The sequence below is a fragment of the Dromiciops gliroides genome, chromosome 1 (genome assembly GCF_019393635.1).
Source record: "Dromiciops gliroides isolate mDroGli1 chromosome 1, mDroGli1.pri, whole genome shotgun sequence".
Taxonomy (NCBI): domain Eukaryota; kingdom Metazoa; phylum Chordata; class Mammalia; order Microbiotheria; family Microbiotheriidae; genus Dromiciops; species Dromiciops gliroides.
This window is the reverse complement of record NC_057861.1, coordinates 616,863,224-616,877,790: the sequence shown is the minus strand read 5'-3', so window position 1 is coordinate 616,877,790 and position 14,567 is coordinate 616,863,224. Positions and strand designations below refer to the sequence as shown.

General features: G+C 36.6%; 2 protein-coding genes across 2 annotated transcripts; both read left to right on the top strand.

The window, feature by feature from the left end:
- The first annotated feature begins 9 nt into the window (after positions 1-9).
- On the top strand, positions 10-993 carry LOC122752737 (olfactory receptor 13C2-like). The gene has a single exon (XM_043999627.1). It carries the CDS (start codon positions 10-12, stop codon positions 991-993), a length of 984 nt encoding a protein of 327 aa, XP_043855562.1.
- Positions 994-12,638: 11,645 nt separating this feature from the next.
- On the top strand, positions 12,639-13,586 carry LOC122734392 (olfactory receptor 13C3). Its single transcript, XM_043975190.1, has one exon. The coding sequence runs from the start codon at positions 12,639-12,641 to the stop codon at positions 13,584-13,586; it is 948 nt and encodes a 315-aa protein (XP_043831125.1).
- Positions 13,587-14,567: the final 981 nt, after the last annotated feature.

The window sequence follows — 14,567 nt, the reverse complement described above, 5'->3', positions numbered from 1 at the left end:
GAAAAAGAAATGGAAGAGACCAATAAGACAGTTGTAACTGAATTCATTCTACTGGGACTTTCCAAATACCCCAAACTTGAGATTTTCTTTTTTGTGTTATGTATGACAATATATATAATCATCCTATTTGGAAATAGTGTTCTTATCCTATTGAGCATTCTGGATTCCCATCTTCACACCCCCATGTACTTCTTCCTCAGTAATCTCTCCTTCTTAGACATCTGTTACACATCTTCATTTGTGCCCAAAATGCTGGTGAACTTCCTGTCAACCCAAAAATCCTTGTCGTTCTCAGGATGTGCAGCTCAAATGTCAATCTCCTTTGCCATGGGAACTACAGAATGTGTTCTATTGGCTGTGATGGCTTATGACCGCTATGTGGCCATCTGTAACCCTCTACGGTATCCCATTATCATGAACAGGACTGTTTATGTGCACCTGGCAGCTTTGTGCTGGCTAATAGGTGGTCTTAACTCTCTGTTTCAAACCATTCTTACTATGCAGTTGCCTTTTTGTGGAAAGAATATCATTGACCATTTCACATGTGAAATCCTGGCTGTCATGCACCTGGCCTGTGCAGACATCTCCCTAAATGAACTCATCATGCTGGTAGCAACTATAATCCTCACCTTGACCCCTCTCCTATTAATCATTGTTTCTTATGTCTTTATCCTTGCCACCATTTTAAATATCCACTCTGCTGAAGGGAGAAGTAAAGCCTTTTCCACCTGCTCATCCCACCTGACTGTGGTGATCATCTTCTATGGGACTATCCTCTTCATGTATATGAAGCCCAAGTCCAAAGCCTCACTGACCACAGATAAGCTGATTGCCATGTTTTATGGAATTTTTACGCCCATGCTCAATCCTATCATCTATAGTCTGAGGAACAAGGATGTGAATGCCGCAGTGAAAAAAGTGCTAAGCACTTTCTGTCCTTTCAGAAATTGTGAAAGATTTGGTTTGGCTCCATGCTGCAGGTCCACATCATAGGAAAACATCAACTTACTTGGATACTTTGAATTCCTCATTTTTTGGCCCATTCTCCTAAAAGAAAGATCATGATTCCTCTCTCCATGTATCCCATCTTTTACAAATCTGGTCCACATTTTCTGACAAATTTTTATCCTCACTCTATATTTTTAAGTAACCCAAGGATATCAATGTGTAGCTTAGATTGTCTACATATTGTTTCATTCTCACTATAGAACATTCCTACCTCCTTTTCTGATCCTATATATTTAATAATGTCCCTAACACTTTTTTGCATTTAATCCTTTGTTGGTAACTTCTTGTAGACTGTTAATCATGTTTTCATCATCTTTTGGAGTGATTGGAGAGGTTTTTTGGCCACAGCAACTCAATAAAACAGCAGCAACTACATGACCTTTATGTTTGCATTTATAGAGTTTTCATAAGAGAATATAAGAATTAGTTATCTGCATTTAGTGTCCACATACTTCCCTCTGATCTCCTTTTTGAACTGAATAAAATTATGTTCTAGTCAAATGACATAATATGTCTATAAAATAATGCTTAGAAGGAGCCTAATAAATGATTATTCCTTTCCCATTTCTGTATTTGAGGACCTGAAGCAACTCAATAACATTTACTGAATATTTTCGAGTTGAAGAAAAGTGGGATAGCATAGTGGATAGAGAGTTGTAATTGGAGTCTAGAAAGCCTGGCCTCAAACATTACCTCTGCCATTTACTAGTTCTGAGACCACAGGCAAGTTACTTAACCTCCCTAAAATTCAGCAAACTCTCTCAGAATCATCTAAGTTGTATATAGCTTGCAGTCAACATCAATGTTCTTCCAGTGAAATCACAGGTCCTTGACATATTGACATATTCTTTGTGTAATACTCAGTTCCATGATATTCCCAGGACTTAATACCCTACATATGGTTTCAATCATCCCCTAAACATTCAATTGGGGGCAACTAGTGGGCACAGTGGATAGAGTAATGGTCCTGGAATCAGGAAGATCTGAGTTGAAATCTGGCCTCAGACAGTCAGCTGTGTGACCCTAAGCAAGTCACTTAACCCTTTAATGAGTGCCTACCATGAGCAAGGCACTGAGGTATCTGAATTAAATACAGAAACTTACAGTCTCCTGTATATATACAAAAATACTAACAATGCAAAGAAGAATTGGCTCTGTTCTACACAAGGGACATAAATAAAATTAATTGTTGGAGTTCAAAAGAGGAAGGGAGGTCATTTCCACTTGGATTATCAAGAAAACTTTGTATAGCAGGTGGCATATATGTTGAGCCTTAAAGGACAGATATAGCTTTGGCAGGCAAAGAAGTCAAAAGCTATGAGGAACAGCTTGAGAAAAAACCTCCTATTAGGGAAAGCTTAATATATTTTTGAGGAAATTCAAGTAGTTTAACTTGATTTAATCATAGGCTAAATGTAGAAAATAGTGAGACTTAAGGTAAAAATAAGTAGATTCAAACAGGGCCTTGAATACTAGACAAAAGGGTTATGATTTTCCTTAGGCAGGATAGCACTACTAAAGATTTTTAAGTATGGGAGTGACATGATTATCAAAATTGTAACCAGGGAAGGGTGATCAAGGCTTTGCCTTAGACATAAAAATTTAGAAGGAGCAAAAAATTTCAGTAATGATTTTTAAAGATTGTGCAATTAAAAAATTTCCAACAGTTATATATTGACAGCACATGCATTCCTTCAACACCATAGAAGCCATTACATATAGCACCCATTTAGCCAGAATACTTCATCAGAATAGGCTGCTATCAGAATGTGGATATGGGTAATTTGTGAGCCACTAGAGTAATCCATTCACTTTCTCTTCATCAGAATTTGTCTTAAATATTGTATTATTTGTAGTGTGACAGAATAGATAGAGGACCGGAGTCAAAATCAGGAAGACCTGGGATCAAGTTCTATTTCTGATGAATTATAGATCTATTTTACATCATGAATTATAGAATTAATTCTGGCTTCCCTCAGGTGCCAAAATAGCTGTACTTTAGACAGATTAACCTAAGGGGTGTAAGACATGAGATTGTGTTAGCATGAATTGAAAAGAACAGAAGCTGAAGCATCTGAAGTTTCATAAAGCCAGCACTTTGAGCTTATTCTTCCCCACTATTAGAATGTACCTTTTTGCTTAGGTTAACAGAGACATTAATCCATTCTCTTGATGCCTGATAATGGCTTAATGTGCAATGCCTTCCAGTAGGTATTTGTATTTTTTTTTTGATGGGGCAATGAGGATTAAGTGACTTGCCCAGGCTCACAGAGCTAGTAAGTGTCAAGTGTCTGAGGCCAGATTTGAACTCAGGTCCTCCTGAATCCAGGGCCGGTGCTTTATCCACTGCACCACCTAGCTGCCCCCAGGTATTTGTATTTTAATAAAGGATAAGGAATTCCTGGAGGTAATGTGCTAAAGATAAAGGAAAGTATTTCTAATTGTTGGAATTTAAAACAGATGGCAGGATTGATGAGCAGATGTTTTGGGTAAGCTGAATGTTCAGTGATACCCCTCAAGTTATATGTACAGGAACCAGTTTCTCTCGTTAGTGTATCTCCAAATCAAGAAGTTAGTGCGATCATCTGAACAAAGTGGGGGGGGAGGGAATTTTTTTTAGAGATCATACCTATTGATCCCAGTTCCAATCTCTAGTGATGGATCCTAACAAAATTAAAAGATCAAAGGGAAATCAAAAGCACTCAGGTGAAACTGAAAATCACTACAGAAAGAGGATCACGTGCACAGTATTTTATTTTAGGTCTCATTGACATTCCATTATGGATTTGGTATGTCAAGTTAAATTTCTACTAAAATCATTCTTTTATCATTGCATTGGCTCAAGGGCCTTCTTATACTCACCTCTAATGAAGCTGACATAAATACAGAGCCCTCCCCCTTATTGGAAGATGAAATCTTAAATTTGTGACACATATATAGAATATGTTACTACCTCTAGAGTTCCATCTAAACTTGATGTAGTGTCATGTGAGTGACCCTGAATTCTTAAAGCCTGTGGCAGCTGGACTCAGATTATCGAAGGTCTCAGCAAATTGGAAACCATCACAACATAGATTCAGCAACTAGACTATGTGTCCAATGTCTGAGGACCAGATACTCAGAGTGGCTCACCCAGTGATGGTTTGTCTTTTTGTCTTTCTTTCTTTCTTTCTTTCTTTCTTTCTTTCTTTCTTTCTTTCTTTCTTTCTTTCTTTCTCTCTCTCTTTCTTTCTCTCTCTCTCTCTCTCTCTCTCTCTCTCTCTCTCTCTCTCTCTCTCTCTCTCTCTCTCTCTCTTTCTTTCTTTCTTTCTTTCTTTTTTAAACCCAGCAGATCATGAAGACTGTTTACTAAGGCATTGAATGATCACAATGAGTATTTGCAGAGCAAATACATTGATGGCATCATGGATTTTACAGTTTGATTCTTGTATTACTTTTGCCATTACACCTTGATTTCAAATCTTGTCATTCTCTGCCTACTGTTTTTTAAACTATAATTTCCATTTAATTCTTTAATGGAATTTCTGAATCATCATGGAGTCTGATGGAGTTGTTCCATTGTCAATGGAGTGTAGGGAAGTTGTTGCTGAATTTACTGCAGTAATATCCTCACCTTCAGTAGGGCATTTTAACTCCATTGCCTTTGTGCAGTCTGTTGAGATGGTTTTTCCTTGTAATGTTTGTTCATTTCTCCAAATAGAATTTGAAATTTTACTTTTAATGGCCTGATGATTTATTAATATTATCAGATAACACAGAAACCTCAAGGAAAGTGTAAAACAAGTTTTAAACAGGCAGCTGTAATATCATTACAGGTATGTGGTGAGCTGAATAGAGCACTGGACTTAGGAAAAAGGCACACCTGAGTTCAAATCCTGACTTAGACTCTTGCTATCTGCATGAGACTGACCAAATTATTTTAATTCTCTGAGCCTGAGTTTCCTGATCTGTAAAATGAGGCCATAATAATTTAGTCACCTAACTCACAGGGTTCTTGCAAGGACCAAATTAGATAATATGTGTAAAGAACCTTAAATCTTAAAGTGCAGAGAAACATTAAATGACTTACCCAGGATCACACAGCTAGCAAATGTCTAAGGCCAGATTTGAACTCAGGTTTTCCTAACTCCAAGCCCAGTGCTCAATTCACTGTACCACTTAGCTACCTCTTGACCTTGTTTAGGCAGCAATTGCTAGTTTTGTACCAAGTGGGTACACAGTTATAATCTATTCCACCTCTGCTTCTTCCAGTCTGTTCTCAGTCCATGATTGGCTTCCCTAAGTGACCTCAGTCTTTAATTCCCAGACTGCTCCCCTGGCAGAGCAGTAGCTCCTGGACCACCCACTCCATTCCCCATCACCCAGCAGAAACAGTCTCAAAATTGGCATCTCTTTCCTCTCTAAGATTCAGGCCCACAAAAATTCTAGGTGGAAGCCTCTCAAAGGGCAAAGAAAGCATTCCTGCATTGATGGTCCTCAGTCACTAGGAGCTTTTGAAGACTGAATCATCCAACTCATTTATGGTTATTTTTTTCTTTAGAGACTTGACTAAGGACAGAAGTAGGGTGGGTGTAGGGAGCCAAGCAAAACGGTTTAACAGAAGTTCCTACAAAATTAGAATTAGCTAATCCAACTCCCTTATTTAATTCACAACAAAAACAATATTTCACTGAAAATATAAATTATTGAAAAAAATTATTTTAAATCACTTCCCATTTCTTCTTTCTACCACATAGCTACATGCATATGTACCTGTGTATCTTCTGATATATGTGTATGTATAGAGAGACATAGACACAGACAGAGATGATAAATAGAGAGAGAGATGAGAGAGAGTGAGATGATAGATGATAGAGATAGATGGATGGATAGACGGATACATAGAGAGATGATAGATAGATAGATAGATGCATAAACAGATGCATAGATAGATACCTAGAATTTTAAAAGCTCTGTCTCGGGGCAGCTAGATGACGCAGTGGATAGAGCACTGGCCCTGGATTCAGGAGTACCTGAGTTCAAATCCGGCCTCAGACACTTAACACTTACTAGCTGTGTGACCCTGGGCAAGTCACTTAACCCCAATTGCCTCGCAAAAAAAAAAAAAAAAAAAAAAAAAAAAGCTCTGTCTCAATTGTCCAATTTGCCTGCTAGTCTATAAAACTCCCCTTCCCTAAAGTTCTAATAGCAAGAAATGCTTTCTTGTTCCTTTGACTTACTCTTCAATTAGAAAGCACTAACATCTTCTTTCTAATTGCTCTGTGGGCCATTGTCCCTGAAGAATCAGAAAGTTTCTAAATCTGGCACCTTTCATTTTTCAACTTTAAATTGCTTTGGGGATTTGGGTAATGGCTGCTTAACAAATATTTACTATCGTCAATCTATGAGCATCTTTCAGTTTATGAAATGGATGCAAACTATCTTGATTCCAGAGATTGTTTGGTGATATTTTGGAAGACTAAGGTATCTCATTGACGAGGTAGAAATAATTCCTCAAACTTCCAGGTAAACCTTGGATATAATGACAAGATATCACACAGGAATTTTTAAATTTCTGATAATTACACCAGAATTTGGTTATATAGATTATAAATAGCTTGAGTTATTATATTCCAATCTATAACTACTTTTAGACATTAATACTTGGCCCAGTAACTCATTATTTGGGAATTTTCTAGAACTGTAACTATTTTCTATCTTGAGTGATTAAAAAAAAGATATCAGGAATTCATTGTTGTTCCACACAATATGTATTTCATGCAAAACTCGGGAACTAATAATAATAATCATTATTAGTATAAATGATAAGAACTAGCATTTATATGGTACTTTAAGGTTTATAAAGTACTGTACATGAGTTAACTCATTTTATCCTCACAGGAACCCTTTGAGATAGTGCCATTATCTTGATTTTATAGATGAGGAATCAGAGGGTGAGAGAGGTTAAGTGATATTCCCAGGGTCACACAGCTAGTAAGTATCCAAGGAAGGACTTGAACTCTTATCTTCTTGTCTCCAAGTTTCACGTTCTATCCATTGTATCATTTAAACGAAAAAACAGTATAGATGTAAATGTTATAAATATTGTACAATTGATGTTTATTATTATTATTAAAAAGATTGGGATGACTAGATGGCACAGTGGATAGAGTTCTTGGCCTGAAATCAAAAAGACTCTTCTCCTTAAGTACAAATCTGGCCTCACACACTTACTATCTGTGTGAAGCTGGGCAAATCACTTAACACTATTTGCCTCATTTTACTCATCTGTAAATGAGCTGGAGAAGGAAATGGCAAACCACTCCAGTATCTTTGCCAAGAAGACTCCAAATGGGGTTGCAAAGAGTCAGACACAACTGAAAAATGACTTAGCAACAACAACAATATAACAGACACTGAAAGAAAATGCAAAGATAAGAAAAAATAAATTACAAACTCAAATAGTTCACAATCTAATAGAATGATCTCTTTTAATACACAAAATCTATAGTGTAAGGCAGGGTGTGATTCATCCAGGCTATTATAAGAAGAATTAACAATAGAATTAAGGGCCTCAGAACACACTCTGAACAGTTACCTGAAATGAGACACTCATATTTCAGCTCTTCCAGCATCTGGCATAAGTAGATCTCTGTATGCATCTGGTCTTCAACAAGTATCTGTTGAATTGAACTTGATCCAATCAGGAGTTATTAAACAAAAAATCCAACTATTAGGAAGGAATGAGGTTAAAGAACTGAGGGTAAAAACTGAAAGATAAGATTATTAATTTTGTTAAGCCCAAAGTAGGTTTAAGATGATCTTGGCTTTACTCATGGTGCAGCTAATGCAATTCAAACACTAAAATGAATCTAGGTTTGATAACAAGTCTGAGTCAGATTAAATGAAATTGAAAATGTCTCAGCATGAGTGTGAAAGGTTCTTCTGCTCAAGGATGAGTTTAGAAGGGCAAGAGAAATGGCTAATAAACAGATTTCGTGTTCCTTCAAAGTACTTTAAAAAGTTGTTTGAAGTAAAGGAAAAATTGTGATGATGAAAAGAGTCAAAATCTGGATAGGAAAATGAAGATGTGCTGTCCTCATAATAACAAGATGGTGCCAATGAGAAAGATAGCATAATGTGAGGGAAAGACCCCTGGCCTTAGTCTTGAACATCTGTGTTCTAGTCTTGACTGAGGCACTAGCAGTGTGATCAGTGGGAAGATATTATACCTCTGTAGGCTTTGGTCACTTAATTTTTACCTGAGGGTGTTGGACCATATAAAACCTAAAGTTTCGCTTCTTTCTCTTGGCAATCTCTGGCATTCCATAATTTTACACTTGACTGTTCTCTCTCAGTAGCTCATATATCTTGTGATCTTTAGTGGATTTCCACATGTTCAAACCCTTTCCTTTTGTCCCTTTGTAATCAGTAAGACAGGCAGCTAGATAGTGCAGCAGATAGAATATAGCACCTGAACTAAGGAAGAGTTATCTTCCTGAGTTCAAATCTGTCCTCAGGTGCTTACTATGTGTGTGCCTACCCTGGGCAAATCACTTAACCATGTTTGACTCAATTTCTCACCAGTAAAATGAGCTGGTAAAGGAAATGGCAAACCACTTCAGTATGTTTGCTAAGAAGGCCCTAAATGGGGTTGCAAAGAATTGGAAATGACTGAAAAACAACTGAACGTCACTAAAACCAGTAATACTCACATGGGTTGACATTACAGATATCGTCTTTTGCCATGAGACATAGAAAAAATTTACCTTACTTTCATATTTAGGGAGAACACTGTCACAAAAAGCCATAAAGGAGAAAGGAAGGAAGAGGAAAAGGTGTCTGACACTATAACAAGTTTTAAAGAGATCAAGAAGGATAAGGGCCAAGAAAGGTCATTAATTAGAGATACCCCAAAGAATCTGATCAGAGGGAGATAGTCTTAAAGACCTTATCAGAGGTAGGCACCTTAATGAACAAATGGCTACAGAATTCCAGGTAAAAGATTATGAAAGGGGGCAGCTAGGTAGCGTGGTGGATAAAGCACTGGCCCTGGATTCAGGAGTACCTGAGTTCAAATCCAGCCTCAGACACTTGACACTTACTAGCTGTGTGACCCTGGGCAAGTCACTTAACCCCCATTGCCCCACAAAAAAAAAAGATTATGGAAGGAAAGATTGTAGAAAACATAATGCAATTAGTTGGTCAATTTAATTTATTTTTTCAAAGTAGAATAATAAATAGCATGTAATAATCCATTCATTCAATAAATACTTTTTAGGTGCCTATTACAAACCTCCTATGTAAAGTAAGCATGGTATATTGGTCAGAACTCTGGGCTTGGAGTCAGGAAGACCTGGATTCAAATCCCACCTCTGAAACCATTTGTATACCCTGAGCAAATCACTAAACTTCTACATTACTCCCTTCCACATACTCCATAATCTAGCTACTCTGGCCAAAGTTTTGGTACTCCCATAAACACTCTGATATTTCAGTGACAGTCCCCCATAATTGGAATTGTGCCCTGCTTGCTTTCATCTTCTCCTTTCCCTGCTTCTTTCAAGACTCAGCTGTCCAGTTTCCCCAACAATTTTTACCACATAATGAATTCTTATCCCAAAATCTTGTCTTTACACTTGTCAAAGACCTTGAGTGAATAAGTCATTTTGACTATTACAAATACCAAAATTAACAATAAAGTAGATGTGGAGAAAGAAGCTATCTGCATCAAAAAAAAGAACCAAGAGACAGAAGTATGTATGGAATAATTTTATACATATATACACATGTACATATATGTATGGTTTTGTGTTTAATGGTAGCCATCTCTAGAATAGGGGGGAGGAAAGAAAAAATAGGAAAAAAATAATTGCATACCTTTATTACATATTTTAACGAAATAGCAAGTTTTACATAATAGATCTGTAGTTTCATGTGCAATCATACTTTTATTATACTATGTTATGGAAATGCTTGTTTAAAATGTAAGTTAAACATAAATAAAAGGAAAGGTCAAATCCAACCTTCTGCAAGAGGCTTTCCCCAGTTTCTCCCAAACTAATGAAAAAAATGCACATGGAGGTGTACTGCCCATACCAAATCTAAAACTATGCTATAAAGTGTCAGTCATCAAAACTATTTGGTACTGGCTAAGTAATTGAATGGTAGATTAGTGGAATATGTTAAGCACAAGAGGCACAGTAGTTAATGACTATAGTAATCTACTATTTGTTATACCCAAGGACTCCAGCTTCTGGGATAAGAACTCTGAAAGGAGAAAGCATTTGCTGTTGGGGGAACATATTACATAATATCTACTCCTGTTTGTTTCATTACTATTAATTTCAGCTACTAAAGAAATAGGTAAAGCACATTAAATCACATTCTTTTAGTTAAAAAACTGATTTGTTTGAAGTTGAATCATTTAGGTCTAAGGGTTGGTGAAAATCTCACTCACAGCACTGTGTACAATGTTCTCTTGGTTCTGCTCATTTCACTCAGCATCAATTCATGTAAGTCTTTCCAGGTTTTTCTGAAATCCATCTACTTATTGTTTCTTACAGCACAATAGTATTCTGTTACATTCATATACCATAATTTGTTTAGCCATTCCCCAATTGATGGGTGTCCCCTCAATTTCCAATTCTTTGCCACCACAAAAAGAGCAGCTATGAATATTTTTGTACATGTGGGTCCTTTTCCCTTTTTTATGATCTCTTTGAGATAGACCTGATAGTGGTATTCCTGGGTCAAAGGGTATGCACAGTTTTGTTGGGGTTTTTTTTGTTTTTTTTTTTTTTTGCGGGGCAGTGGGGGTTAAGTGACTTGCCCAGGGTCACACAGCTAGTAAGTGTCAAGTGTCTGAGGCCGGATTTGAACTCAGGTACTCCTGAATCCAGGGCCGGTGCTTTATCCACTTCGCCACCTAGCCGCCCCCCGTATGCACAGTTTTTAAACCTTTTTAGCATGGTTCCAAACTGCTCTCTAGATTGATTGGATCAGTTCACAGCTCCACCAACAGTGCATTAATGTTCCAATTTTCCCACCTCTTCTCCAACATTTATTATTTTCCTTTTTTGTCATATTAGGCAATCTGATAAGTGTGAAGTGGTACTTCAGAGTAGTTTTAATTTACATTTCTCTAATCAGTAGTGATTGAAAACATTTTTTATATAGTTGTAGAAAGTTTTAATTTTATCATCTAAAAACTTCCTATTCATATCCTTTAACATTTTTCAATTGGGGAATGACTTATTTTCCTGTATATTTGATTCAGTTCTCTAAATATTTTAGATATGAGACCTTTATCAAAAATACTGTCTGTAAAGATTGTTTCCTAGCTTTCTGCTTTCCCTCTAATCTTGTTTGCATTGGTTTTGTTTATGTAAAACCTTTTTTATTTAATGTAGTCAAAATGACCCAATTTGCACTTTATAATGTTCTCTGTCTCATCTTTGGTCATAAATTATTTCCCTCTCCACAATTCTGACAAGTAAACTATTCCTTCCTTTTCTGATTTGCCTATGTTTCATCCTTCAGTCTAGATCTTGTACCCATTTTGACTTTACTTTGGTGTATGGTGTAAGATATTGGTCTATGTCTAGTTTTTCCATACTATTTTCCAGGTTTCCCAGCAGTTTTTGTCTAATATTTCTTATCCTGGAGGCTAGAGTCTTGGGTTTATCAAACAGGAGATTACTACATTCATTTACTGCTGTGGTTTGTGTGCTTAACCTATTTCACTGATCCTCCTCTCTCTTTCTTAGCCATTACCAAATAGTTTTGATGATTGCTGCTTTGTAATATAGTTTTAGATCTGGTAAAGCTAGGCCACCCTCCTTTGCATTTTTTTCATTAATTCCCCCGATATTCTTGACCTTTTGTTCTTCCATATGAATTTTGTTATAATTTTTCAAGCTCTATGAAATAATTTTTATTAATTTGGTATGGCACTAAGTAAATTAATTTAGGTAGAGTTGTCATTTTTATTATATTAGCAGGGCCTACTCACAACTATATATATATATATATATATATATATATATATATATATATATATATATATACAGTATCCTCTCAAGAGAATATGAATGTTTTGTGGGAAGGTAATATTTCATTTTTGTCTTTGCATCTCCAGTGCCTAGAATGGTACATTGCCCATAGCTGGTGCTTAACAAAAATGTGTTTACTTCATATTTTTTATACTAATTAGCCCACAAATTTTAAAGGAAGACCTTTACAGAATCACTGAAAAGGAAATTCTTGATCCATTATCTTTGTCTTCATTCCCTAGGTAGGTCTGCACAGGTGCAACGGAAATAGAATATACTGTTTGAAACATATGGGAATCCTGAGCCTCACAACTCCTAAAGACTGAATTCAAAAGCAGAGGTTACACTTCTGGGCTTTCTGGAATCATGTAGATTGATGAAGGTAAATAGAACCTTTTGGTTATTTCTGATCCTGCCTCTCTCCAAGAAAACATATTCTTCAATATAATCAGAGGTGAAAATAATTTCAAACCAAGCTTCCATAGTGAAAACCTACTGACATGATTGCTGAAGATCTTTACAATAAGTGAGTCAGAAATAAAAGCATTTTGTACTATTTCTTCCTGTTAATTACTGCAAGGGGAAGAAAGGGAAAGAATGAATAAAACTTTTGTGACAGAATTTCTTCTTCTGGGACTCTCTGGCTACCCAAGACTTGAGATCATTTTCTTCATTCTAATTCTAATGATGTACTTAATAATCCTGTTTGGCAATAGCATCCTCATTATAGCAAGTATATTTGATTCTCACCTTCACACCCCTATGTACTTCTTCCTCAGTAACCTCTCCTTCCTGGACATCTGTTACACAACTACTTCTATACCTTCAACCCTGGTAAGCTTCTTAACTAAGAAAAAAAACATTTCCTTCACAGGATGTGCAGTACAAATGTTCTTGGGCTTTGCCATGGGATCCACTGAATGTCTACTCCTGGGCATGATGGCTTTTGACCGTTATGTGGCTATCTGCAACCCTCTCAGATACCCCATCATCATGAACAAGATTGTGTACGTGCTGATGGCTTCCATGTCCTGGCTGTCAGGGGGGATCAACTCAGCAGTACAAACAGCTCTTGCCATGCAGTTACCTTTCTGTGGAAATAATGTCATCAATCATTTTACTTGTGAGATCTTAGCAGTCTTAAAATTAGCCTGTACTGATATATCTCTCAATGTGATTACTATGGTGGTCTCCAACATGGTCTTTCTCGTTCTACCATTGCTGGTGATTTTTTTCTCTTATATTTTTATCCTATATACAATTCTGAGGATGAACTCAGCCAAGGGAAGGCGCAAGGCCTTCTCCACATGCTCAGCCCACCTGACAGTGGTGATTATATTTTATGGGACCATCTTCTTCATGTATGCAAAACCCAAGTCTCAGGACCCTCTCGGAGATGACAAGCTGCAAGCTACAGACAAACTCATTTCCATGTTTTATGGTGTGGTCACCCCTATGCTGAATCCCATCATCTATAGCCTTCGGAACAAGGATGTGAAAACTGCTGTGAGAAATTTGCTCATCCAAAAACCCTCTTCTCAATGAAACCTCTGTAGTGTGGTTCTTTGTCAGGGATGTCAAAATGATCTGCTTTGCTATTCCCTAAAGCATATTATGCAGTCCTCTATCCTTTGTTTAATATATATATATATATATATATATATATATATATATACATATATATATAATATATAATTGCATTGAGTCTTTTTGAAAGGGAACTAAGATATACATAGTATTTATGCAATAAATGAGTGCTATTAACTTAAAACAAACATGTATTTTGAGTCTGAGAGCCTTCCTTTATGCAACAGAGACACCACCAACAGCAATATAAAAGGCATTAAGGAATTCCAGGGAGGGAGCCATAAACAGAAAAGTTACTTCCATTTATCTTACTGAGTTGAGGCTAGTTGAGACCGTCTAGAACCTTAAATCATTTTTACTACCTCAGAGCAATCATTTTCAATTAAATTCGGGGGGGGGGATTTCTCACACATGCAAAATAATTAAGATCACATTTGCTGATGTGAGTTTTAAAAAATGCAAAAGGCCTCCTTGCCTACACTTTGGCTGATGTGGATTAAATACTGAATACCTTTTGCCTTTCTAAGCTGGTTGTTAATTAAATATCCCTCCTTTGGGAATCAAAAATACTTTTTTTAAGCTTCAAGAACAAACACAAGCACAACTTTTCATTTTACCTGGCTCAGATATCCTTTGATGAGATTACATCTGTCAAATAGGGTCAAAAAGTCAACAGTTTAACAAGGCAGATATGCACATACTTGGTCATATCTTTGGGAGAAAAAATATGGCCCCTGAAGTAGATAGTATATTTAAGCAAAATAGTTACAAGAATTGTATCCCCCCAAAAAAAATCTAAAAGAAGGTTTCTCCTTAAAGGAGTATCCTGGGAAAATCACTGATGTGGAGTCTTCAGAAGATTGAGATTTGTTGGTCATTCCAATGGTGCCACATACTAGTTACATTCCTTTGGGCAGATCATTTTATCCGTTATGGCTC